This window comes from Diplodia seriata, assembly GCF_021436955.1.
Source record: "Diplodia seriata strain FDS-637 chromosome Unknown scaffold_2, whole genome shotgun sequence".
In the NCBI taxonomy this organism is placed as follows: domain Eukaryota; kingdom Fungi; phylum Ascomycota; class Dothideomycetes; order Botryosphaeriales; family Botryosphaeriaceae; genus Diplodia; species Diplodia seriata.
The window spans coordinates 3,970,761-3,996,471 of NW_027117309.1; the positions used below are offsets into that span (position 1 = coordinate 3,970,761).

Sequence of the window (25,711 nt, forward strand, 5' to 3'; positions counted from 1 at the left end):
GAGTGAGTCTCGATGGTGCCTGGGTGAGTCTCGGTTGTAGCCGTGCTGGTTGTCGTCATCATACTGGTCGTGGTTGTATTGCTTGTGAAAGTACGGCGAGCAAGAGCGACGTTTTCTTCTTTTTGGGAAGTCACGAATCCTGGGTTCGTGTGAACTCTCGCTGCTGCCTACTACCTTTCCGACCAAATGAGAACGAGAGCCTTGAAAGCCGAAAGGAAAATTTTCTAGCGTTTTGCCAGAACCAATAGAACCACAAGAAAAACAATTGCCCGTTCGGATTTCTAAAATTTTATCCTGATCACAGATGAGTATTTTCTCTGGCTACGGACGTTAATTTTGATTTAAGGTATTATCACACAACCGACTTTTCTAGAATCTGCTGCATAACAACCAATTCAAACGAAAAATGTCATCACAGTACTTGGTCAATAATTCCTCAAAGATCCCGCTCCTTGCTTTAGAACCAAGTCCCGTTCTTAAAGCTCCGTTAGACGGGCTTAAATGCCCAGCAAGAAAGACACAACATAGTCAATAGTCGCCAATCTATTTAGTGTAAATTAAAGCGTCTACATTTCAACGGTCAGTCACAACTTTTACCAGGAAATATAATCTTAGACGTACAAGAATGCTCAATCCATACTTATAACCCCAAAAATATTTCGATACAGAAGAATCAGGAATCAATCACTTATCGGCCAAGGTTCTTATATTTCTCCTGCAATCGCACGTGTCCCTCCTACATCATGATACTTCAAACGAGTGAATACATTTCGTTTCCAACAGACACGCTACACTCCGCCCATGGAAAGGCCCGGTCTTACGCCATTCTAATGTAATGCAAAATGAGGCGCCGCCCCCCCCCCCCCCCCCCCCCCCCCCCTGCTTGTTCCGTGCCCAAATAAACTGGCTCCCATCATTCAGAGACAAGACCCTAGAAATCAAACATAAAACCCGAAAAAAAAGCTACGATGGCCCCATTGCAGTTAACCGGCTCACGGCATTTATCGACGTGTACGGCCGGAGAGGGGAAAAAAAATTCGAGACCATCAGCTACGTCACCGTTACCACAGCCGTTTCGCCGCAACCGATCGTTCCGTTCTTCAATGCCCATCTACGCAATGTAGCTGTACTCGTTATTCTCCTCGCGCTCCATGTAATCCTTGTCGACCAGCCTGAAACTCGAATTAGCAAAGCAGCGCTTCTCCATTCCAGCCCCACACACGGATACACATACCTGTCGATGTTCTTCTTGATATCCTGTACGCTCAAGACACCCCTCTTCTTCGTGGCGTTGATGACCTCAGCCACCAGTTCCGCGTGGCCGATGCGCTTCCGGCTCTTCATGATGCGCACAATGGCCGCCTGCGTCTCGAAGTTGCGGTCCGCCGCGACGCGCTCGTGCGTCTCCTTGTTCTCCTCCTTCGTCTCCTTCAGCTGCACCTGGTTGACCTTCAGCCGGTACTTTTCGTGGTGGAAAGCCGCGTTGTACGTGAAGGTGTCTGTCGCGTTGATGTCGCGGCCCTTCGGGTGCTTGGTGAGCGGCCGCAGCTTCGCGCAAGCGAGCGACTGCAGCGTGCGCTTGAGCTCCGCCTCCGGCAGGCCCGTCTCCGTCTTGAGGAAGTCGTAGCTGAGGTGCTCGCCCGTCTTGACCGTGTTGAAGAGGACGAGTACGATGGCCTGGAAGGACGAGACGACGAGCTCCTTGTTGCCCTTCGGGAAGGCGGCCTTGATCTGGCAGTGCGCGAGAGCGTGCTTCCAGTCGAGCTTGCGCCCGCTGTGCTTGTTCTTGTAGTGCGTTGTAAACTTGTCGAGGCTCTGTTGAATCTCGGGCGGAATGATGACGGGAATGTCGGGGTACGTTGGCCACGCGGACGCGGAAAGAATGCTGACGGACAGGTCGACTGGGGCCTTGTCTCCGCGTTCCTCGAGCAGCGACTTGTAGCTTGCCATTTCCTCGCGCGAGAGCTCCACATCTTTAAACATCTGCTCCAGATTCTGCGTAAACCCTGCACCGCATTCAGTCTTAAGCCTTGCCAGCATGCTGCGTTCAGCATCTGCACTCGCACTACGCCCCATGAGCAAACGGCGTGCCAAATCCTTCTTGTAAAACGCTTCGAACACGGCCTTGCCGTGCACGAAACGGAACAGATCCAGGACTTGGTCTAGCTGGTTGTTGATTTCCGTGTCCTCGTCGAAGGTGGCTTCTTCGTTCTCGTCGCGCTCAGCCTCGGCCTTCACGGAAGATAGCTGTGTCGGAATAGCCTTCGCGCCGCCACGGAGAAGCATATCCACGTACTTGGCGATCATCTCACCGGGCTTGGAGTTGTCTGTGTTCCACGTTGCGCTCGTCTTCTTCGATTTGTTGATGAAGGCTTCGAACGCTTCACGCAGACCATGGCCGAGGTCTGCATTGCGATGATACGACACTCGCCAAATGGTGTCCAGTTGTTTCTTCAACGTCAGGAGCTTGACGACCATGCTCTCCTGCTCCTTGTCGTCGAACACGATAGCGGTACCGGTGAGATCGATCCACTTTTCAAACGCCGGCCGAAGCTTAGAACCTAGGCGTCTCCTCTCAAGAAGCTTGTACAGCTGCTCAAGGTCGTTGACGGCATTCTCATCCAAGAGGTCCGCCACTTCATCTTGGTTGACCAACCTGGATTCCTGCCGCTGTACAAGATGATCCTCCAGCAATGCCAGAAGATCCCGCCGTGTTGTGGAGTCCAGGTTGAAGTGCTCGCATCGCTCCATCTCATTCTCCATGAGCTTCACGGCACTCTGCACGTATTCCGCAAGACTCTTTTCCTGACTCGCCTGCTCGGCCCAATCCGCAACGAATTTCTGCGAAAGCTCCAGCAGCTTCGGCTCAAAGAAACTCGTATAAATCGTGAGGTCATGGCACATACCAATGGCATCACGGAAAGTCTCCTTATCCAGCTCGTCCCCGCGCCTGTCGATCTGCACAAGTTCGCAAGTGCCCGCTACGAGCTTCGGCTTCAATGTCGCATCTTCGCAGATGATGGTGCGGAAAAGCGTAAACGCCTGATCCTGCAGCGTCCGGCCCTGCTGCAGCAGATACGAGCGATCGAGATAGCAGAAAATCCATCGAATCGGTTTCTGCAAAGAAGACGTTCTAACATTAGCATCAGCGTAACGCTGCCGTCCAGCAAACCTCCAATTGAAAAGACGGGACAAAAACGACGCACCTGATTCGCAGTCCACGTCCGCCACGCGCTCAGCACCGCCCTCAGGACGTCCACGTTCGGCTTCTCCGCCTGCTCCAACAGCCCCTTCCTCAAGCCCGTCTTCACGTAGGCCTCGCAGCGCTTCTGCAGCCGCGCCGCCAGCTCCGCCGCGTGGCCCTGCCGGCACACGTTCTCCACCCCGCGGTACAGCGTCTCGAGCGAGAAGTCGATCTTGTCGCGCGCGGCGAAGATCTTGGCCAGCGCCTCGTCCAGCCAGCCCCACACCTGGTTGAAGTATTCCTTCGGGTCGGTGCGCGGCGTCTTGCGCAGGTTCTTGACGACGAGCTGCTTGGCGCCTGTGTTGGGATTGAAGTTGGGGCGGTGCGCCGACGTGTTGTTGCGCGCCGATGATGTGGCCATGATGGCGCCGTTGTTGCGGGCGGGCGACGGCGTCGGGCTGGGCGTCTTGCCCGTCAGGTCGATGACATTGCTGCCGGCGCCGTTCGGCTTCTTGCTCGGAAAGCTGTACATCTTCGCGGCCGGCAGGTGCGCGGCCGTCAGCAGCGAGGCCGACGTGGTGGAGCGCGGCGAATCGACGGAGCGGGGTGGCGACGAGACGTCGTCGGCGGCTGCAGGATTGGGCTTGATGCGCTTGTTGCCCTTGGGTGACGGCACGCTGGCTGGTCTCGCCGAGGCGGGCTTCTGCTGGAACAGGTCGGAGATGGTCGTCTGCTGCTTGGGGGTGGGGCTGGGGCTGCCGGTGTCGTCGTGGCCAGGGCGCTGGAGGTCGGCCGGGTTGCTGCTCGGGCGGGAGTGGAGGAGCTTGCGTTTGCGGTGGCCGTCGGTCTTGTCGTCCTCTCTGGCGGCCCGGTGGTTCTGCGAGTGCTGCATCGATTGAGGCTCTGGGGGAGTCCACGGCGAGGACGCGCAGCTCTTCGGCGGTGGCGCTGATAGGGTCAGCGGGCGGGCGGGTGCATCATGGAGCTGTAGGTCGAGCGCGCGCGGTGACGCATCTTATTTCATCCAGCCGTCACCCGCGGAGTTAACGGCGCACTTAAGCCACCCGGTTGCCGCGACCCTCGATTCTCCTGTCTAGCGCTGCTGAGAGGCGTTCAGAAACAATTCTTACAGTACAATGGCCCCGCCAGTTTTGGTATCTTTGCAACAGAACAATTTAACGCCCATTCCCCTCGTCTATTCGTATCTAGAACAAGCTCCACCCGCGCCCCTTGCCGTCCTTCTGTGCCGACCGCGCGCCAAACCGCTTCTCCCGCGCCTCCAGCTGCCGCAGCGAGTCCATCTCTTTGAGCACATGCTCCAGCAGATCCTTCCTGCGCACCACGTCCAGATGCCGCCGGATCTTCGGATCCTCGCGCGCGAATCGCTCTACCTCGGCCTGTGAGAGGTTGCGCCCAAGACGAGTGTCAAGTTCGCGCGGGAACTATCTTGAGTTAGCAAAACAAGCGTCATCCAGACCCATACATCCTTGAACTTACAAGATAGAAGAACTTTGACAGTAGCTCCGCATCCAGGAATAGGTCCGCGGTAGTCGTGAGTTTGTCCGCCACCGCGTCCAGGAAGACCTCAGGACAGTAGTACTTGTTCTTCTTGTTGGCGCACTGCTTCGACTTGACAGCCAGAATGCGCATCTTCAAAATGTCTGCGCGGTCGCGCAGAAACACGGCTTGCCGGCCTAATGGACGTTAGTGTGGGAGCATTAAACACGACGCGGAATGGCATACCTCTCTCAAGCAACGCCGCGCTGAAACCGCCCGCGCCGCCGATTCCGTCGCCCTCAATGACGACTTGCCCACTGCGTACCCGGTCGATGAAACCCATGACGTCCCTGAGCTTCTTCCGCCCACCGACTTCATTCTCGACATTCTTCACAGCATTCTCGCACATTCTGAGCTCCTCCTTCAGCACGCCTCCGACGTTCTCCCTACCCTTTGCCCATTCATGGTCCTCGAGCTCGATACGGTACTTGTACGGCTTGATGCAGATCTCCAGTTCATCACTGATATCGTACGAGAGCTCTCTCAAGATGGCTGTGGAAGCTTCCGTAATGGCCTTGCGAGCAAAGGGATGTGCTGCGAAGGTGGAGTTTGCAATGAGACGATCAATGTGAGCCTGTAGGGCCGTAGCCACGACGGTTGTTGCTAGACGGCCGATCCCAAGCTTGGTCAGGGAAGAGCTCGCAGTGTCGAGCTTGAGGTGCCAGAGAGGGTTTTCGGGGTCGGCCTTGGGGAGGTCATGCAGAGAGTCGGCCTCAAGTACAGGAGGGTTCAGGTCCTCGAGTGGCTTGTTCCAATATTTGTGGGCCATGAGAGTGAGGACCTGCTGGTCAAGCTCGTTCTTCACCATCTCGCGCACCTCGGGACGACCAAAATGATCGGTAAAGCCCTTGAACGAGTGCTTGAAAGCGTCCAAACTCTCCGCAAGGTAGGACTCTGCGCTTAGAGGCCGATCGTTGTATTGGACCTTGAACTCGTACGTGGCTTCAGCCAGCTCGCGCTGGATGGCCTCGCTGGTGGTTTTCAGGCTTGCTGCCATAGTGTTCTCCAGAACGTACATGAGCTTCTTGCGGAGGTTGTTGGTGCCTACGTCGACGTGTGCCTCGTGTCCGAACTCCTCGGGGTGGGAACCAAAAAATGCTTTCTCGTTGCGGGTGACAGCCTGCTGGATGTTGCCACTCCCGCGGGCGAAAAGGCCTCCGGTTGTTTGGGGCACGCGGCAGACGACACCTACATATCCGAGACGAAGAGCGTACTTCCTGTCCGTAAGCAGATCCAGCCCACGTCCAGGTTCGACCAAATCCATCTTGGTAATGACACCAATTGTTCGCTCACCTCTCGGATCAACTTTACGAGAAGCACGCAGGGCGGTTGAGTTGGCTAGATCGACATCGGCGGCAGAGATGGCCAAGATGATGTTGGGCGGCTGGATGTACTTCTGGCACAGCTCAGCAATCTTCTCCTTCAACTCCGGTGGCTGATCGCGTCCAACGACTTGGATGTATCCAGGGAGATCAATGAGTGATAAATCAGGGACATTCGGGGAGTAGATTCGAAGCTGAATAGGGTCGTCGCTGACACACTGTTCAGTTGGAACAGCCAGGTTCAAATCGGTCAGGGTCTTCTGGATCTGGGAGAAATCCGTGACCTTTCCAAGGCCAAGCGCAGGAAACTCGCCGTACTCGGCATGCGCCTCCGGGGTGTTGACAAGGGTCAGCTCGATAGGTCTCCTGGTGACCATGTTCGAGCCCTTGGGCAAGAACTCATGGCCGACAATGGCCTCCAGGACCGAACTCTTGCCCGAAGATTGCGATCCAATGACGACGATCGAGGGCAGAGTCAATTGATCCGATTGCCCCACGGTCTGCAGAAGCCCTCGAATCTCAATCATCTTCTTCGTAAGCATCATCATCTGCTCATCTCGAGCAATCTTCTCATCCGAGCGTTCGTCATCGCCGCTTTCTTGGCTGTAGCCGAAGGCAGCCCCAGCAGCCGCACCAGCAGCCGCAGCACCGGCACCGCTCTTCTGAGGATCGCCCTCGGGCCCTGATAAGTTCTGTTGTCCCTCCCCACCCTCTCCTGCCAAGATGGCCCGCAACCATTCTGGAACCTCGATATCCTGCCTGGTCTTCTCCCAGCCTCGCCGAGTTTGGTCGATCACATCTGAGGCGCTAGTGAAAATGCCACCGACGGTATTGCCTGCAAGGTCCCGGCCGCGTGAAAGCAGGTCAATGGCGTAGTCGGCTCCCTCTATCCTGACGCGTCAGCCATATGGATACTTTCAAACCGTATTCAGGTGCACGTACTCTGAGCTTGATTCTGCAGGTATACTACTCCCCCAACAATGGTGGCCCCTCCAACGGCGCCCAAGGTAGCGAATTTCTGGAACAGGCGGGGCAGGATGCGGATAAAGGAGATGGAGCGGACGGCGGGGACGTTATGCAGGGCGTAGGCACCGGGAGGCCATGATCGAAGACGGGTGGAGCGCAGACCGGACTGCGAGCGGAGCAGGCCGCCGGCGTTGGAGCTCAGGTAATGGGTAAACCTCCGCGGGGCGGAGTAGGAGGAAGCCGAGGCGGCGTGGCGGGCGACAGGAGCCAGGCGCGCGGAGAGGAGCCTCCCGCTCATGCTTGCTTCGCAATGTCAGCGCAGCCGCCAGTTGCGCATAGGGTGGCGGGCTGCTAGGTGGGTGGAGGCGGTGGTGAGCAGCGGGCGTGATCGGGGATCGGTGTCTCCTGCGGCGGCGGAGAGCGAGGGCTAGTCGATTAGAAACGCAGAGTTGACGTAGAGCCCTCCACGTGCACCGCTTTAGCCGCAACCCCAGTCCAGATCAACACCTCGCGCCTCAGCAGGACGTGTCCCAAGCAGACACGGAGCCTGCGCGCAGCTGTCCGCACGCGCCTGCCCGAGCAAGCCTGCGATACTCGAGTCCTTTGTCCGCTGTTGTAGGTGCCTGATCAGGCAAGCAAGCTGCCAATCGCGTCATCGCGCGACGCAATTCGAAGTGGCCAGTCATACCGCACCCTCCTGAATACTACATAACTTTCTGTGCCACGAACCTGTGTCCTCGTCCGCCTCCCGCACGCTGTCTGATTCCCTCCGCCACCCCGCCTAGCTGATCCTCGCCGCCTGCCCGCTGCGTGTTGCCTGTATAGTCCACCATGTGCAGATTCCTTGTCAGTACCTACATCGTGTCGCCCAGAGCGGCATCTGCTCACGCGCACGCAGGTATACAAGGGCAAGGATGAGATCCTGCTCTCCAAACTAATCCTCGACCCCACGCATTCCATCCTCACCCAGTCCTACGACTCGCGGCTCCGTTTGGTACCGCCCCGCCACAAGTCTGTAATTGCGCGCCAACTCACTCACACAGCTCTCTCCAGGACACTCGCCGCCCGCACAATGGTGACGGCTTCGGCGTTGGCTACTACACCTCCCCCGACCTCGGTCCCGAGCCCTGCATCTTCACCTCGACAATCCCCGCCTGGAACTGCATCAACCTCGAGCGGCTCGCCTCCAAGACCACGTCGAATTTGATCTTCGCTCATGTGCGCGCCACCACCGAGGGCAACCTGTCGGATAGCAACTGCCACCCGTTCCGGTACAAGAGCTTGATGTGGATGCACAATGGCGGCGTGGGCGCTTGGAAGCATGTCAAGAGGAGGCTGGTCTCTTCGCTGGGCGACGAGTGGTTCAACTTCGTGCAAGGATCGACGGACAGCGAATGGTGCTTCGCGCTCTTTCTGGACTGCATGGACCGCATGGGGCACTCGCCGGACGCCGAGGTTGGAGAGAATGGCTTCCCGCACACGGTGTTGAGGAAGGCCATGCTGAAGACGATTGAGAGAATCAACGCTCTCATGAGGGAGGTGCCCGCGGACGTCAGGGACGAGGATACGCGGAGTCTGCTCAACTTTGCCGTCACGGACGGCAACAGCGTAGTGTGCTCGCGCTACGTCAGCAGCAGGACGGATGAAGCTGCCAGTCTCTTTTTCTCCTCTGGCACCAGCTGGAAGGAGCAAAAGAACAGCAACATCGATGCCGACAAGAAGGACTACAAGATGGAGCGGAAGGACAAGGGCGCTGACATTGTGCTCGTCGCCAGCGAACCCTTGACGTTTGAGCGTGACAACTGGGTTACCGTGCCCACCAATTCGACCATCACTATCCACAAGCAGACGGTCATGATCCATCCGATCATCGATGAATACTACGTAAGCAGCCTCCAATACACCAATATGCAGCCTCATCTAACACGCAGGATGTCCAGAATCCGAACCCGGCACACAAGCGGTCGTCACAGTTTGCAGTGCAGAAGGGCCAGACCATAGCTGGCCCGGACAAGGCAGCCATCTCTCAACCCATGTCACGAGACGGATCGGGACTGAGGACGCCCACGGCCGCCTTCGCATGCGGGTGATTGACAAGTTACATAATGTGGCTTCGTAGCCCGAGTGCGGGACGGAGTGTCTGGTGGCATAGCGAGCGCGTTTGGGGTGGAGTAAGCGGCGACACGGGAATTGCATGTCAGCTGGCGTTCAGGATTTGGCCTATAGATTTTTTCGGACGGCTGGCGACTACTTTGGCGTTCAGCCGGCGGCTGGCCATGGCTAGCGGAGTTCTTATAGATGACAGCCCGGTCCAGCTTAAGCGAGCGACAGAAGGCGCTGTCAGAATCTTTTGTGCTGTCACTTTGCGCCCTGCTGCCCACCCCAGCACTCAACCAATGGCAGTTGTTGAAGCGGATGCCGTCCGATTGGCACGGCGCAGGTTGTATCACCCCCATACCCTGTTTCTGCGCGGAAGTGCATGCGAAGGATGCCAGCCCGTCAGCAAAGAGTGGAGATGAGCGCCAGAACAGTGCCGTCCCTGGATCTTCCTCACACACTTCTCCTTTCACCGACGGTCAATATGGGTTCCTCGGAACTCATTGCCTTCCCAACGGCCTTCTGGCAGGGCTGACGCCGCCAAGGCCATCAAGTTCCGGCGCGTCAGGTCCGTTCGCTGCTGCACACGCCGCGAGGAGGCTCATAAGGCAAACACCTCCCCTTTACTTGGTCATGCGGCGGCGACAGACATCGCAGCTTTCCCTTTTCGCAGCTCCAGTACCACCCAGCGATCTGCGCTAAGGCGTTTAGATCTGCGCATGGATTGGGAAACCGAGATCCCCACAAATTATCCCTAAATTCGGAATTGCTGCACGTAACAGTGCGCCCGTCCTCGCCCAGCTCAGCCCTCACAACTGCAAGAAGGCGCGACGACGTTGCAGCGTGAGGGCGCTCGTCACCGTCTTGCGCAGCAGCCACGGATGCGACTGTGGAGCTGAGGAACTAGAGGCGGACGGCCGAAGACGACGTCAGGTTCTAGCGTCTATTTTTGGCTCATGAAGGGCCGTCGTCCCTGGATGAACAGACAGTTTCCGCCCGAGAGAAAGCCCGCACTGACGGCGCCGCCGGCCGGGAGCCCGCGCCTCTTCGTTCCCTCCACCTGTCAGCGCCAGCCAAGCATTGGGTCATCTCCGGTGCTGACGGCTCGCCTTCCTCTCCAGCCACCCGTGGAGACAGCCCGCAGCATCAGTCACCGAGGACTGCCAACATGCTTTTTCTCTTACTGGCACTGGCCGCTCGTGTCATCCGGGAATCCTACAGCGCCAGTTGATTCGGCGCCCCTCGGGCAGGCGCAGCTCGCTCGACGCCGCTTCCCCCGCCCTAATGGGCCCGAGCCATCGTATTCACTTTAACAGCCCTGCGGCTCGAGCGGGCAGATCGACGCCGGTAGCGCATGCAGCCATGCTTCGATGTAACTATGCTGCTTCCTCCGGCTTAGAATAAGTATCTTGCGTGCTGCCCGGCATTCCTCGATTCAGGCCTCACCTAATCACCGTCTCGCCACACCCGCTCTTTTAATTCCAGCCTTGGCCCGCTTGTACACCCCAGATTGTTCAAGATGATCAAGTCATTGCTTGCCGTCGGCTTCCTTGCCGGCAGCTCCCTCGCTGTCCCGGCCCCGGCCCTGAACCTCGCCCGTTCTCTCACTCCCTCCCCTGACGGTTCCTGTGGCGGCTCGACCGGTTACACCTGTGCCGGCTCGACCCACGGCAACTGTTGCTCGCAATACGGCTGGTGTGGCAGCGACTCCGCATACTGTGGCACGGGCTGCCAGTCTAGCGCCGGCACCTGCACGTCCTCAGGCGGTGCCACCACCACCACATCCAAGCCATCCGCCACTACTAGCTCGAACCCCACCTCCACTCCTACTGGTGGCGCTTCCTCGGGCCTGACCGATTGCTTGGGCGAGAAGGACGTGCCCATCAAACTGACGTCTGACACCGACTTCTCTACGCTCGCTAAGCCCTACAACCTCCACCTGCCCTACACCCCTGCCGTCATTATCATCCCCACCACCGTCCAGCACATTTCCGATGCCGTTTCTTGCGCGTCCCAGAACGGCGTCAAGGTCCAGGCTAGGGGAGGCGGTCACTCGTACGCTTCTTTCAGCTCCGGCGGCAAGGATGGCAGCATGGTTATCAACCTCCAGGAGTTCCAGGACGTCACTCTCGACGACCAGGGAATTGCCAAGGTCGGCGGTGGCTTGAGACTCGGCAACCTGGCCCAGACCATCTACGACCAGGGCAAGCGTGCTCTCTCGCACGGAACCTGCCCCGGCGTCGGCATCGGTGGTCACTTCACTCACGGTGGTTATGGCTACGCTTCGCGCACCTGGGGTCTTGCCATGGACCAGATCGTTGGTCTTGATGTTGTTCTCGCCAACGGCACTGCTGTCCACGCGACGGAGACTGACTACCCCGATGTTTACTACGTAAGTGTTTCCCTCCTTTTGCCCTCATCCAGCCACCGCACCGGACACTGACATGCCCTGCAGGCTCTCCGTGGCGCTGCCGACTCTTTCGGTATCATCACCTCCTTCTACCTGCAGACGCACGAGGCCCCCTCGGAGGTCGTCTACTTCGCGTACAGCCTGCCGGACATGTTCTCTGATGCCAGCAAGACGGCCGGCTACTTCCAGCACATCCAGGACGTCGCGACTAACAGCTCCGTCATCGATTCCAAGCTCGGCGGAATGGGCATGTACATGGACGGCTCCGGCTTCTCGCTCTCGGGCTCCTACCTCGGCTCCCTCGACGACTTCAAGGCCAAGATCGGCCCCGAGTTCCTCCGCGGCCTGCCCACGCCCACCACGTCGACGGTCGAGTCGCTCGACTGGATCAAGTTCCTCGTCAAGCTCGGCGGCGCCGACTCGCTCGAGACGCCCAAGACCGGCTACAACGCGCACGACAACTTCTTCGCCAAGTCCGTCACCGCTCCCGAGGCCAGCCCGCTTACCGCCGACCAGCTGGAGTCGTACTTCTCCTACATGATCAAGCAGGGCCCGTCCGCACCCGCCTCGTGGTACTCGATCGTCAACCTCTACGGCGGGCCCGGCTCCGCCGTCAACGAGAAGGACGTCAGCTTCGCCGCCTACAGCGACCGCAGCAGCCTGTGGGTCGCGCAGCACTACATCTTCACCGGCGCCGACGAGACCCTGCCCAACGACGCCAGCCACCAGTGGCTGCAGGGCCTCAACGACGCCATGACCGACAAGATGCCCGACGCCGAGTTCGGCGCCTACCTCAACTACGTCGACCCCAGCCTGAGCGCCGAGGAGGCCCACAAGCTGTACTACGGCGACAGCTTGTACCAGAAGCTGGTCGGCATCAAGAAGGAGGTCGACTCCAAGAACGTCTTCTGGAACCCCCAGGCCATCAGCGCGTAAGGGGAGACGGGCGTCGGTCGGTGCTTGCTGTTCTTGTTAATATTATCTTTTAAGACGAGCGATTGGTGCTTGGGCGTAATGTTTTATGCTATGATACGCATACAAGTTTATTGTCACACACGAGGCGTAAATAAAAACGTGGATAGTTACGGTATCTTAATACTTCTGCTCTAATCTGTCTGTTCATGAAAAGAAACGTGTCTTGAGGTCTATCCCCAGCTAAGTGAATGCTATCCGGATAACGGTAAGGAAGATCTAGCAATTATTGAGGCTACTAAGTCAACCGTTATGTGCTCCTAGTAGACGAAGTCGCGATCAAAATTGGGCACCTTAAATGGGTTAAAGCACGAGAATTTCTTGGCCCTCCAACGTAGTTATCAAAACGGAAGTAATAAGCAACTTAAAGTACGTGTAGGAAGGTCCAAGCGCCATGACTAATGAAAAACCATCAGGTTGATTGTAAATTTGTCACAATCAGGATTTGAGATTCTTTTTTTTCTTTGGCCAAGGAGGGTGAAAGGTTCCGAGCTTCTCTGCGATGCCCCGCGATTTCAACCGGAATTATCGGATTACAGGACGCGGATTGGTGGCCGGCAACAACATAAAAAGCGTGCCCCGCAATGCCCCACGATATAAAACCCCTCTACACCCCATAGCGAGGCAGCAGCATTAGAACTTCTTCCGCAGAAAAAATCCAAATCTAAAGAATACCCTCACAATGTCTGTCGGAGTGGCTATCATCGGTAGTGGTAAGTGCCAAACATGATGCATCCTAATGTTCTCTTCTGACATCATCGCCAGGCGTTTTCGTCCGCGAGAAGCATCTCGTACGACAAGCCCACTTTCGATTTCCCCAATTCATTGACACTGAAAGGATGGATAGGCAGCCGTCCAAGCAGCGCCCTCGTTGACCCTCAAAGCGCTCTTCTCCCGCTCTCTCAAATCGGCAGAAGCAGTCGCGTCCGAAGTCTCCGGCGTCGACTTGTACAGCGAGGATGCCGGCGAGGGCAAAGGCTATTCCGATCTCCTCGCACGGCCGGACATCAAGGGCGTCATCATCGCGTACGCAAACCCGACAGGAAACCATCAATCCGAGCCCATTTTGCTAACGGAGAACACCCCAAGCCTCCCCATCCCCGCCCAGCCGGCTTACATCAAAGCCGCCCTGAGCGCCGGCAAGCACGTCCTATCGGAGAAGCCCATCGCCAAGGACGTCGCCTCCGCCCGCGAGCTGCTGCAATGGTACGACTCGAACATCGACAAGAGCAAGGTCACGTGGGGCGTGGCTGAGAACTTCCGCTTCTTCGAGTCCTTCCAGTACGGCGCGGAGAAGGTGAAGGAGCTGGGCAAGGTCGTCGCGTTCAGCACGAGGATGCACATTTACGTCAAAGAAGGCAGCAAGTACCACGGTGAGAAACTTTCCCTCTTCCCTCCATCTCCCCGCTCAAACCTAGACATTCGCGAAGGAAGCAAGCAGTATCTAACAAAAGAACAACGACAAAAAAACAGCGACGTCCTGGCGCAAAAACCCCACCTTCCAAGGCGGCTTCCTCCTCGACGGCGGCGTCCACTTCATCGCCGCCACCCGCCTCCTCCTCTCCTCTTCTGTCGACTCCGTCTCCGCCTTCACCGCGCAGCACCTGCCCCACCTGCCGCCCGTCGACACCGTCGACGCCGTCTGGCGGCTCCCCGGCGGCGGCGCGGGCACCTTTTCCACCAGCTTCGCCGCGCCCGTCGGCGGCCCGCCCGAGTACCGCGTCGTCTGCGAGCGGGGCACCGTGACGGCCGGCTTCGGGGCGGCGCCCATGTCGCCGGCGTTCGTCGCCGTGCAGCGCGTGGGCGAGGAAGGGGGGGAAGGGGAGAGGAAGGAGTTCCCCGAGACGAGCTTCGGGGTGGGCCCGGAGGTCGCGGCTTGGGGTGGGAGGCTGGAGAAGGGCGGTGGTGGCGGCGGGGTGGATGAGAGGCAGAAGCCGGAGGAGGCGCTGAAGGATTTGGAGATTGTATGTGCTGCTGCTACCACGCTCGTCGTCACTGAGATGCTGAGGGGGCGAGTCTCCGCGGCTTTGTTGAGTGGATCTGCTGACACTTTGATTCTAGTTGGAGGCGATGCTGAGGAGCGGAGAGCAAGGGGGAGCCCCGGTGGCTCTGCAGTCCTAAATAGCCTATCTTGGTCGCAATCGCTGCTGCTTCAAGAAATAAAACGAACTGACCGCCAGTGACAGCTAAATGCCTCGGAAATGGTCGTTGTTTACACAAATCGTGATTCTTTTTTGTTTGCAACCCGTCCGGTTGCTTCCAAGATATCTCGCCCATGCCCTTGTATCCATAAACGCCTCAAGCCATTGCGGCATGCACATCCCATCGGTATTTATACAGCGTGACCAACCATCGCTAACCCGATGGATTCTTCATCATAGCTTTCTCTCTTCTTCATGCCCCGCGATCTTTTTCATTTGTCATCCCTATTCAACAGGCCCATAATGTCTTTGAGACTCCCCTCGTTCCTCTGCCTGTCGGCCTCGGGCACCGGCCTCATGGCGGGAAACTTGTCGAGAGGGTCGTCCGCCGTGGGAGGCTGGACCTTGGACGAGTGGGTGGCTTCGCCGGAGCCCCAGGGGGCGACGCCGGGCACGTCGACGATGTCCTCGAGCTTGTCGCCGAGCTTGACGACCGAGTAGCGGATCAGGCGCGGGTCGAGGCCCATGGTGCGGCGTAGCGCGTGCTGCGAGCGCGGCGAGGCGTCGAAGCGTAGTAGGAAGTGGTGCCCGGTGTAGTGCGTGACCTGGTGCTTGCGGAACGGCTTGGGCAGCTGGAAGACGCCCCAGTTGGTCACGCCGCGCACGACGCCGCCGCTGTTGAGGATGATGCTGCCGGCGGTCTTGGCGATTCTACATACGTCTGGAATCAGCGAAAAGTGTCCGCGATCAGGAAGGCGGTGCAGTGGGGCCGTGGTGTCGTGTGAATTGGGAGAGCGGGTTGTGGGGAGTCGGCGGCATACTCTTTGACTTCGTGGACCTTGCCCGGCCGGACCTGCGCATTGAATCAGCATTCATGCTTCAGCTGCACATTCGGGGGGTAAGCGTAGCGGGCGTACAATTCCTATTAATTCGTACAGCATCGTGGCGGCGGGGGTGAGCGGCTAAGCACGCGTCCGCGCATCCATCAGTCGAGTCTCTGAGAAAGTCACCGATCGGCCATTCGTTTCTCCACCCGCCGGGCATGGCGATTCCGTCACGGCGCCGCACGCACGAGCCATCGATTCTCGTCATCGAAGCTATCCCGCCGAACGCGCGCGTCTTATCACAACCACCGACTCCCCTCCCCGCCTCACACCACAGAAAAAAATGGCTGCCCGGTCCTCAATCGCTCGCGCTGCCCGCCAATTGACCTCTGCCGCGCGCGCCCCGCGTCCCTTTGTCTGCAGGAACGCCGCGCCCGCTTGGAGCAAGCAGAGCTTCAGGCAGTTCTCCGCATCGGCTGCCAGTGAGTCCGCCCGAGTGCACCGCGCCGCTGCCAGCCGCTGACCACGACACGCTCGACGCCCGCAGTCTGGGAGAAGAAGTACACCCAAGACCACGAATGGGTTGAGCTGGCCGCCGATGGCAAGACTTGTGCGTTGCTCCCTCAGTTCCTCTGCCTCCGCCGCATTCAATCTCGGAAGGCCTCCCGATGAGCTTCTCGCCATTCCCTCCGACCGAAAAATGACTCGCGCCGGTGGTCGGTCGGCGTGATAATTATCTTTGCGCAATACATAATAACTTCGGCGCCGCAAAATCACAGTCACCCTCGGCGTCTCCACCTACGCCGCCAACGCGTTGGGCGATGTCGTCTTCGTCGAGCTGCCCATCGTCGACTCCGAAGTCAGCGCCCACGATGCCATTGGCGCCGTCGAATCCGTCAAGAGCGCCTCTGACATCTTGACCCCGCTGTCAGGCAAGGTCGTCGAAGTCAACAAGGTTCTGGAGGAAAAGCCGGCTACCATCAACAAGAGCCCCGAGGGCGACGGCTGGATCGCCAAGTTGGAGCTGGCTGACGGCGCCGACCCGTCCGAGGGCTTGATGAGTGCCGAGGAGTACAAGAACTTCACCGAGGAATGAGTAAGAAAGACGTGGAACATTTAAAGAACATATGCGCTAGGAGAATTCAACATCACTGATTACGCTTGGCTTGGAAGAAGTCGTGCGCATTCTAGGTGGCTGCACCCGAATATCAACGCTAGGAAAGCAGGTACTAGATTGAAGAATGCCAGATTCGTCTGCGAATAAAAAGCCCAGGCTCTACACGTCAAGCGTCTTCCCCTGCTTGGAGCTCTCCTTGGCCAACTCGATCAACCGAATGACTGCCGATGCCTCCTCTGCCTTGACCGGCACCTCGCCCTCGCCCTTGTAGGCCTTCTCCAAGACGCGGTAGTACTCGACGTATGTCTTGGGGGCCAAGGTAGCATGCGTCTCGCGCACCGGCTTGCCATCCTTGATCAGCGTCAGAGTGCCGTGGTGGCTCTCGGGCTCAACGCCGTAGCCCTCCTGACCGGGACGCAGGCCGGCCAGCAGCTGGTCCTCCTGCACGTCAAGGTGGAACTTCTTGAAGCTGCCCTTGTCGCCGCGCACCCAGTAGCGCAGCTGCTCCTCCTCGGCGCTCATCACCGCCGCGCGCGCCGTCGCGAGCATGCCGTCGGCGTAGTGCAGGTGCACGGTGAAGGAGTCCTCGGGCTCGACGTGGCCGGCGCCGCGGGGCGCGTCGGCGCGCGTGTTGCCGAGGAAGCCGGTGACGCGCGCGGGCAGGCCGAAGAGCGTCACGACCTGGTCGAGCAGGTGCGTGCCGAGGTCGTAGATGGCGCCGTTGCCCGGGCGCGCCTCCTCAGCCTTCCAGCCGGCGCGCAGCGTGGGCGAGTAGCGGTCGAAGTGCGTGTTGAAGTCGACGATGCGGCCCAGCGTGCCGTCGGCAAGCAGCTGGCGCAGCGTCACGAAGTCGGCGTCCCATCGTCTGTCTGGATACGCGAGAAGATGGGTCAGCAAAAAGCGGCTCGGCCTTGGTTAATTGAAGAAGAGTGTGCTTATGTCTGGGGCGTGAGACAAGAGAGTGCCGGGTTTGCATCCTGCGCTTCCCTGATTTTTTTCTTTTTTCCCTTTCATCACCATCGAACCGTTGGCTGGCTGGCTGCCCCGATCACCACCTCGGACTGCGCCACGTGCGCCCCTGTGTTGCAAGGACTCTACTCATTCTCTCTCCGTGAAGATGGGCAGTGATCTGCACGAACGAGTGGCTGTCCGGGCTTCCCGCCAAGACAAAACAGCACTCGAAACGCCCAGTGACTCAAGCCTTTTTCTTTTTGGCTTTGCCTCTGATCTTCCCAAGACAAAAGGCCGTACTTGAGTCTCGTCGTGTTTGAGATCCCAGGCGTGCCGGATGATCTTGGTGGAGATGAGGCAGGTAGGATGTGCGTGCAAGTCCTGCGTCATGGGGGAAGTGGCCCAGACAACGGATCTTCGCGGGGCGTGTGGCGCAGGAGGTGGTGCTTGATGCCAATGCATATGCATTGACAAAAAGCGACGGCGCAACCGATGGTGATTGGGCGCAGCAATTTCGAAAGAGGAGGCTTATTGCGATGTAATATTGGGCATGTGATTGGGCAAAGTGGTGTTGCAGGATCAAGGAAAGACGGGGGGTTAGGGAAAGGTGATTTTTTTGCTACGCACTCTGATACACGGCGATCAGGCGCTTCTTCTCGCGCGCCAGCGCCACCAGCTCCTCGGCCTCGGCGTGCGTCGGCACGAACGGCTTCTCGACGACGACGTGCTTGCCAGTCTCGAGCGCGCGCTTGGTCAGCGCAAAGTGCGAGTCCGGCGGCGTCGTCACGACGACGACGTCGACGGCCGGGTCGGCGAAGAGCTCATCCGCGCTGCGCCACGACTTGGCCGTCGGGTGGTCCGCGCCGCAGTCGTCGACGCCGGCCTTGGGCGTGCGCTGCACGATGCCGTACAGCTTGAACGACGGGATCGACGTCAGGTGGGGGATGTGGAAGATCTTGGCCGACAGGCCGTACCCGATGATGCCGAAGTTGAAGGTCTTGCTCGCCATGGTGTTGTCTGGGTGTTCAAGTAAGAGCTCAAAAGATGGGTCGCGTCCAACTGGAGAAGCTGGGAGTATGACTGTGGGGATGTTGGAGAGGGAACGAGGAGCACAGTGAGAACACTTTCTCGAAGGGAACCCCGCCTTTTTGTCTTCCTCCGCTGGCCTTCTATTGATGGAGAGTTTGACCACAAGTTGTCCCTTTCCGACTCGATTGGCCGATGTTATTACAAACCAACGACTCCACAAGAGCGCACGCGGACGGTGAGCAAATCACGAGAAAAAGCGTATTCGTGTTGGCCTTTGGAAAACAAAAGCCGATGATGAACGGTGTCCCAAATTGGTGTCAGTCGCCGTCGGGGCCCGGGGTGATTCGTGGGAATCTGGTTTCCTGCAGGAGGTGTAGGAAGGTCCAAGGCGTGGAGGCGCACGGGCAAGTGGGGTTGAGTGGTGGAGGGACAGAAAATGCGGGCGCCACGCGCTATCACGCTCCTCTCCCGAGACTCAGCCGGACGTAGTTCCGATGACGGCAACCCAACGAAAGAGCGAAGAGGAAAATCCGCCCGACCGCCGAAGACTTGGTGCCAAGGGATGGCCCAAGAATCCGAACGCTTGTTTGAAGGCACCTCTACGTCATGCTCCATTCCGATCTTCTTTCTGTGACACTGGGGGAATCATTTCATTAGTAAGTACGTCCTCCTGCCCATCTCTTGCTGCCGCTTGATGAACTGTGTAGATCAAAATCCCAAAACGCGCTAATCCTAAAGGCCAAAACGGTGGCCGGCTCAGCTTATGCTTAGCCCAAGAAACTTATTCTTTTCGTCCTCCTCTCCTCTTCATCCCTCAGGCGAAACAGCACCCCATCTTCATGAACTCTGTTATAGAACCTTTGGAAGCTCCCTTCTCTCCCTTCTTGATGTAGTTCTGATGCCAAGTGTAGTCCCTCTCGCGCTGCAGCAACAGCCGTACCGCCTGCTCGCCATCCCTTGGCGGACGACCCAGGAGCTGGCCCATCAGCGGCGAGACGGTCGCAGCCTTGCCCGCCTCGAAGCTGTGCAGCAGCGACACCCAGCTGCCAAAGAAGTCCTCGTTTTTCCTGCCGATGTCCTTTTGCGCGTTGCGCTTGATGTATTCCTCGTCCGAAACGTACTCGATCCGCACTGCGCGGCTTGAGGCCTGGTTGATGACGCTTGCTATGGTCGAGAGCTTGACTGCGCGCGGGCCGGTGAGGAGAACCTGCGGGACGGTTAGTGATCAACGGATTGGCAGGTCAATCACCCCGGGGAAAGAGGGGAAAGGACATCAAGTCATCACGCACGTTCTGCTTTTCGAAATCGCCCCTCATCATCAACTTGGCCGTTGCCTCGCCCAGCTCCTCCCGCAGCGCAAACGCCACCTCGCCGTCGCACGGCAGGTACAGCACCTGCTGCGGATCCTTGGGATACCAATTCAGAAAGACCGGGAACGCGTCCGCATACACCGCCTCACGGATGTTGGTCCACACGAGCTGCGACTGGCGCAGCATCTTCTCCGTCTCAAGATGCGCCGCCATCAGGTCGACCTCGCGCGGCTGGCCATCAACGCCACCGATGCCGAGGCTGGAGTAGTAGACGCGGCCGACGCCGGCCTGCTCGGCGGCGGTGACGACGTTGCGATGCTGCTGCTTGCGCTTCTCGTTGTCGAAGGTGTTGGTCGAGACGAAGAAGAGCTTCTTGACGCCCTGGAAGGCGCGCATGAGCGACGTGATGCTCTCGAAGTCGGTGTGCCGGAACTGCAGGCCGCGCGCCTCGTAGGTGCCGCCCAGGTGCTCGCGCGTCGAGCCGACGGCGATGGCAGACGTCGGCACGCCATTCTTGAGCAGCGTCGACAGGATCGCCGTGCCGAGACCGCCCGTGGCGCCCGTGATGAGGTACTCGACCGGTGGCTTGCTGGTAGCCATGGTTGGGTGGTAATTGCTTCTCAAAAAGTGGAAAGGTAAGGAATGTTAGATGCGGTGATGCTCTTGCGTCTTCTTTCCCCCTTTCGAATGCGCTGTGGTGGGAGAAGAGAGAGTGGATGACTGCGATTACGACCAATGCGAGCGATGGTGAGATATATAGCTTGACTCCGTGTTCGTTTTTCTCAGCTCTGCCATGCTACCTAACCCACACCCGCTGCGCCGCAATGCCTCCTTCGATGCGGGGTTGCAGTGTGCTTTGTGAGAACGAAAGGGATTTGAAAGACAGATTGGGGGCGGAGTGCGCGATGCTGGTGCAACGGATTGGTAAGACAGCGGCGAACGAGTGAAGCTGCGTCTGTGAGCGCGCAGAATGGCGCGGGACTCTGGGAAAAGGAGGAGAGGAGCGCGCAAGGCGAGCGCGAGGCTGGGGCGCGTTCGGAGCTGTTCTGGGGGTTAGCGTAGGGCTGACGGACTCGCGATCGACGACCAGCGAGCGGTGCGACCAATTTGTTTCTAAATTCGGAGCCTGGCGCAGAGGGTCGTCGGATGCCTAACGCGATCTAGAACCTGGCCCGGGTGAGACGAATGGGGGACAGGCGGTTGATTATGTGGTCGACAAGCCTTGCGGATGTGCCTGCGGTGGAAGAATTGGGCAAAAGAGCGAAACAGACGGCAAACAGACGGCAACGAGTGGGATTTTGTAGAGTGGTGTGATTAGCAGGCATCAAATCGCGGCGGTGGAACTGCGGCCGGCCGGGCCTGGAATGAAAATGAAAGGAGCTGGGCCGGCCCTCTCCAAGATTCGGCTGCACAGCCATCTCCTCCAATCTCGCTCCTCAGTCAACTGCGGCCTTGAAGCTGCCCAAGAGCAGACGCATGGCTCGATGCTGGGCTGTCTGCTGCAGAGCGAGAAGGTGGAGGGAGGAGGGACATGACTACAGCTTGAGCAGGCGCGGGGTTCAGGTCGCCTTGGCAGCCAAGCGGTGGGTTCGCTCATGCTCGTAGCCATAAATCCAAGCATAAACAGACAAGCACCTATATGCCGGAAATTAAGGCAGCAGGCCCGTCGGTCACTTCGGCTCTCATAGGCTAGGGGTCGGAGGAATTGCCGGGTAGGTTACAGTGAAGAGAAATCAAGCAACTCAATTCGTCCGGTTGCCGAGCTCTGGGGTTCGCTAGTGGTCAAGAGCCGAGAACCTGCTCACACTCTTCACACCCTCCTCCGCAGCGCGAGAAATTGGCTTCCTTGGTCCGTCTACTTGAGACGCACGGCCAGAACAACTGCACATCGGCGGCTAACAGAGTTCGCAGCGGGCGAGTAACGACGTCGAGCGATGTTTTTCGAGGCGCCGTGAAACAGATGCGGAGGCGAGCGGACCACGACAGTTCCGGACGGAAAGGGAAAGAGCAGAGCAGCGCCAGCCGGCGACCGAGCATGCAACAACGGGCGCTGCCGAGATGAGGCTCGGACGGCCGAGGCTCTGCTCAGCTAAGACCGAGCACGTGAGGAGCGTTGTGGCGGGTGGTGGAGGGCGGATCTGGGTGGTGGAAATGACCGCGCCGCGACCCAGGCTCCTGAGACTGCCGAATCCGCATCTGAAACGCATCGTGCTCCGCCCAGGGGCCGCCCGCGACACTGCCAGTCTGGGCAAGGGCATCGCCTCGGATCGCCGCGATGTTGCGCATGGCAGTCCGGCCTGGGGTCGAAGGGGCCCAAACGTCTCTCGTCGCCAGCCAGTGTCCCGTGCGGCCACTCTTAATCCTCTACCCGCCCACCAACCTTGCACCCTCTCTTGCGCCTGCTGACGCTCCGCGCCGAGCCTCTACTTCTCTCATTACTTACTTTCCTTCACCCGTCTTCGTTTCTTTCCCTCGTGGAGCAGCCGGTCTGCGCTTTCTTTAATTCCGAATCTCTAATTTCTCCCGGCGCGGCGACGAGAGCCCCGGCGCCTGTCCATCCTTAGGCCGTCTTCCTCAAAGGCATGGTGGTGGAAAGACTGGGTACACGGTAGCGACGAGCGTGGTCAACTGCAGCAACACCAACGACATCACACAATCACATCACAATGCCCATCCAACGCCCACGCCGCACCGGGCCGATCCGCAGATCGCAATTCAGTGACCCTGTCCCGGCGCTGGACCTGCGTGAAGCCCTCGCCACCAAATTGCAAGCAATTGCGCAGCGGGGCGCCCAGCAGGACGACCCAGTGCCGGAGCCGGAATTAGGGGATGAGGAATCCGCATCATCGGACGACGAAGCCGGGAGCTCGGCCAGTTCGTCAGCAGCCTCATCCCCCGAGTCCTCTCCAGTGCCCTCGCCAACTACCGCCGCCCCCACGACCGGTGCGCTGCCCTCGACATCACTTTCGTCAACCTGGTCAACTAGCGTGCTCGCTGCGCCCGACGCAACCGCAACCTTCCAACCGACCAGCAAAGACGAAGACAGCGATAGCGACGAAGAACCCGACGACTCCGAACCATTTCCGGGCCCCAGTGCTTCTGCCACCGCCGCCGCCGAGCTATCGTCTGGTACCGCCTCGGCTTCATTTGGTGGATCGGATGGTCCCCCGCAGTCTGGCGACGTTTCGATCATGTCCGGACCACCTCCTCCAGGGCCGCCCCCAGGCATCTCGCAAACGACCGAGCATACGCTAATTGCCGCTGGCTCCATTGGTGCGTGTTTCTCTGCCCGTAAAAGATGTTGCCATTTCTAATCCCAACCAGGCGCGACATTGCTTCTTGTGCTCATAATCTGGGGCGTGTATACGATGCGCAAGAAAGGACTCACTTTTCGCGATCTGGTTCAGATGTCGCGACGAAGTCGTGGTCGACCAGACCGTACATATGAAATTGCGAAGCCAACTGTCCACCGCATGCCAGCCTACGTGTCGGATGACAAGGAGGGCATGCCTCTTCCGCAACCGCCGCCTCAGGTTTCTCTGCAGAGATTCGACAGCTTCTCGTCTGGTGGCCAGCGTGATTTCCTCGGGTAAGTTGAGAAAACTTGGTCGTTGTGTTTTGATCAACCACGATGCCCGTCGTTTCAAGGCTAACTCGAATCCCATTAGCGGCTCTCTTGGTCTTCGACCGAGCACGCCTCCGGGAACCAACCATCGCAGCTTCCTCAATGATACTACACCACCTCGCGATCTTTCAAGGGCTCCGTCCAATGCCCATTCCCGTAACTCAAGCTCGCCAACCCTGCTGCCCCTGCAATCCCAAAGCAACTATGACGGCTCGCCGCCGTCGTTGCCCATCCAAAGGTCTGGATCGTACAAGAGCAGTCAACAACAAAGCCGCTATAGCGCAGAGCATGACGATGTCGTTTCGCCCGAGGCACCCGGACCGACATATCAGAACTTCACGACAAGCCGGCGCTTCACGACCAACAGGAATCAGCCCAACTACGAAAGCCACTTCAGCTGGACGCAGTCATCTCAAGCCCCTCCGACCCCCATTGAGCCGCAAACGCCAGGCACCATCGCGCGATCCAGCGTGGCACCGACGGAGCGGAGCAGTGTGGCTCGCTTCCGCACCGTTGACTCGTGGGTTGGCAACCAGACGGGCCGCATCCCGTCGACGCAGCTGCGCACCCAGCCGCACATGTCCTACCGCCAGAGCACCAGCACCAATGGCGGCCTGGGCCAGGTCGACGAGGGCCAGGCCGGGTGGCAGCCCGAACAACCTGCCGCCGTTGACGTTCCCGACGTTCCCACGGTGCCCAGCCAGTACCAGCCCGGAGGAGCGTACCACCAGCGCCAGAACACGGCGTACAGCGATGCCACCGTCTTCCGCCAGCATCCGGGCGAGGAAGTCAAGATTCCCAGAGGAAGCTTGGTGCCGAGTGAGGTGTTGGATGCGCACGTAGGTCGTTCTGCGCTGTAAGGAAAAGAAAAGAAAAGAAAAGGAAAAATGTCTTAGTAATATCGACGGCCTTTTTGCATACGGCTATGAGATGAGAAAAGCTGCGGAATGTCATCGATCACTGCATGTGGATTGAAGATGAGATGTTAATCGGCGCTGCATTGTTTTGGCTTTTGCTGGACTGCTCCACTGGCTGGAACGGGGAAATCTGCTGCGACGGCCATCCGTATTTTTGGCTTGGATACCCTCCTCTTTCAGGTAGGTGGGTCGGGGACAGGATTTCGGCTGCATGTCATGCGGGTCTGCTGTATGTTTACGCGTTACATCGTCTTGAGCTGCTGGTTGGCGAAAAGGGAATTTGGCGCGGATGCGTGTACAGTACGACGCGTGTGGACCTTTGCTCTTTGCTTTCATTTTTGATACCTACTTGATACCTATTGTGTATAGCATTCCAAGCTGACCCCACCACGTCCTTGGGGAGAAATGACAACGAAATCAGTTTTTCCTCGGATACGCCGAGCGAATCATGATGTCTTTCCCCCGCTCATCCTCTTTAACTTTCTCGTTCTCTTTCAAACGCACTACGCCGAGCCAAAGTGGGCCAGTTCTACTCCGTCAAGATCGTGAAACCAAGGGAGCGGTGAAAACTTGGCTTCCTTGGGGTTGTGGGAACGCATGAGAGAAGATGAGGGCACTGGTGAAACGAAACTGGCGGCCTAGCGGGCTAGATGCTTGTGTCGCGTGGCGCAGTCGACGTTACGTCAGTGGTTCGAGATTGTAAGCAGTGGCGGCCTGGCCCATTTGTCCCTCGAGGTCTCGCTTGTAGAGGAAGGGGGGTTTGTGGCAGACACTGCCGTGCTACCAGAGGTAGTGGCATGTGGTGTCTGAAGAGAGTGGGTAAGCAGACCGATTTGGTGGTAGCAGAAGCATAACTGTCAGGCGCCTTCGTCCTTTTGCTGTTGTACTTTCCTCTTTCACAAAGCACTAGCATATGGCTTCATTACTTGCAGCCAATATGGGTATCTTTTTATCGGCCGAGTGAGAAGCTAAATACAGAAACCAACACCTTCCAATGCATTCTGTGACTTGAGCACAGAGAAGTTGTCAACTAAAGACATTCACAGATAGCAATGCGTTCGAGGCACGCACCACAGCTGGAATCCGCGGGCATTAGCGTTCCGCGTCGAGTTGCCCCATGTGGTTAGTGAGGAAGCGGGTACGTGGGCAGATTCGCGCTTGCCCCACTCTCGAAAGAACAAGCGGAGTAGCGGCGCGCAATGGAAGCGACTACCTACAAATTCTCCATTGGATGTTTGTCTACGCTCTCTACTTCTTTTTTTCTCCGTCGTAGCCCGGAGCTCATCACA

At 58.3% G+C, this 25,711-nt stretch overlaps 10 protein-coding genes across 10 annotated transcripts; 5 read left to right on the top strand and 5 right to left on the bottom strand.

The window, feature by feature from the left end:
* Positions 1–1,111: 1,111 nt before the first annotated feature.
* On the bottom strand, positions 1,112–4,076 carry SLS55_002564 (uncharacterized protein; the record flags this gene model as incomplete). The annotated part of the gene is made up of 3 exons (XM_066774045.1): positions 1,112–1,172; positions 1,235–3,117; positions 3,207–4,076. The coding sequence occupies 3 exons, from the start codon at positions 4,074–4,076 to the stop codon at positions 1,112–1,114; spliced, it is 2,814 nt and encodes a 937-aa protein (XP_066636612.1).
* Positions 4,077–4,389: 313 nt separating this feature from the next.
* msp1 (mitochondrial dynamin GTPase Msp1) lies at positions 4,390–7,327 on the bottom strand (the record flags this gene model as incomplete). The annotated part of the gene is made up of 4 exons (XM_066774046.1): positions 4,390–4,626; positions 4,682–4,878; positions 4,928–6,949; positions 7,006–7,327. The coding sequence occupies 4 exons, from the start codon at positions 7,325–7,327 to the stop codon at positions 4,390–4,392; spliced, it is 2,778 nt and encodes a 925-aa protein (XP_066636613.1).
* Positions 7,328–7,860: 533 nt separating this feature from the next.
* Positions 7,861–9,119, top strand: DUG3 (glutamine amidotransferase subunit; the record flags this gene model as incomplete). The annotated part of the gene is made up of 4 exons (XM_066774047.1): positions 7,861–7,875; positions 7,928–8,023; positions 8,083–8,913; positions 8,961–9,119. The coding sequence occupies 4 exons, from the start codon at positions 7,861–7,863 to the stop codon at positions 9,117–9,119; spliced, it is 1,101 nt and encodes a 366-aa protein (XP_066636614.1).
* A 1,526-nt stretch (positions 9,120–10,645) lies between these two features.
* On the top strand, positions 10,646–12,472 carry SLS55_002567 (uncharacterized protein; the record flags this gene model as incomplete). The annotated part of the gene is made up of 2 exons (XM_066774048.1): positions 10,646–11,518; positions 11,582–12,472. 2 exons carry the CDS (start codon positions 10,646–10,648, stop codon positions 12,470–12,472), a joined length of 1,764 nt encoding a protein of 587 aa, XP_066636615.1.
* Positions 12,473–13,190: 718 nt separating this feature from the next.
* SLS55_002568 (uncharacterized protein) lies at positions 13,191–14,585 on the top strand (the record flags this gene model as incomplete). Its single annotated transcript, XM_066774049.1, has 5 exons — positions 13,191–13,221; positions 13,274–13,299; positions 13,356–13,534; positions 13,598–13,873; positions 14,570–14,585. The coding sequence occupies 5 exons, from the start codon at positions 13,191–13,193 to the stop codon at positions 14,583–14,585; spliced, it is 528 nt and encodes a 175-aa protein (XP_066636616.1).
* Positions 14,586–14,921: 336 nt separating this feature from the next.
* Positions 14,922–15,590, bottom strand: SLS55_002569 (mitochondrial 37S ribosomal protein bS6m; the record flags this gene model as incomplete). Its single annotated transcript, XM_066774050.1, has 3 exons — positions 14,922–15,360; positions 15,471–15,502; positions 15,567–15,590. 3 exons carry the CDS (start codon positions 15,588–15,590, stop codon positions 14,922–14,924), a joined length of 495 nt encoding a protein of 164 aa, XP_066636617.1.
* Positions 15,591–15,816: 226 nt separating this feature from the next.
* GCV3 (glycine cleavage system H-protein subunit) lies at positions 15,817–16,569 on the top strand (the record flags this gene model as incomplete). Its single annotated transcript, XM_066774051.1, has 4 exons — positions 15,817–15,827; positions 15,897–15,955; positions 16,021–16,083; positions 16,253–16,569. 4 exons carry the CDS (start codon positions 15,817–15,819, stop codon positions 16,567–16,569), a joined length of 450 nt encoding a protein of 149 aa, XP_066636618.1.
* Positions 16,570–16,749: 180 nt separating this feature from the next.
* SLS55_002571 (uncharacterized protein) lies at positions 16,750–18,550 on the bottom strand (the record flags this gene model as incomplete). Its single annotated transcript, XM_066774052.1, has 2 exons — positions 16,750–17,459; positions 18,169–18,550. 2 exons carry the CDS (start codon positions 18,548–18,550, stop codon positions 16,750–16,752), a joined length of 1,092 nt encoding a protein of 363 aa, XP_066636619.1.
* An 834-nt stretch (positions 18,551–19,384) lies between these two features.
* Positions 19,385–20,480, bottom strand: SLS55_002572 (uncharacterized protein; the record flags this gene model as incomplete). Its single annotated transcript, XM_066774053.1, has 2 exons — positions 19,385–19,777; positions 19,860–20,480. The coding sequence occupies 2 exons, from the start codon at positions 20,478–20,480 to the stop codon at positions 19,385–19,387; spliced, it is 1,014 nt and encodes a 337-aa protein (XP_066636620.1).
* A 2,873-nt stretch (positions 20,481–23,353) lies between these two features.
* On the top strand, positions 23,354–24,365 carry SLS55_002573 (uncharacterized protein; the record flags this gene model as incomplete). The annotated part of the gene is made up of 2 exons (XM_066774054.1): positions 23,354–23,469; positions 23,549–24,365. 2 exons carry the CDS (start codon positions 23,354–23,356, stop codon positions 24,363–24,365), a joined length of 933 nt encoding a protein of 310 aa, XP_066636621.1.
* Between the last annotated feature and the right edge of the window lie 1,346 nt (positions 24,366–25,711).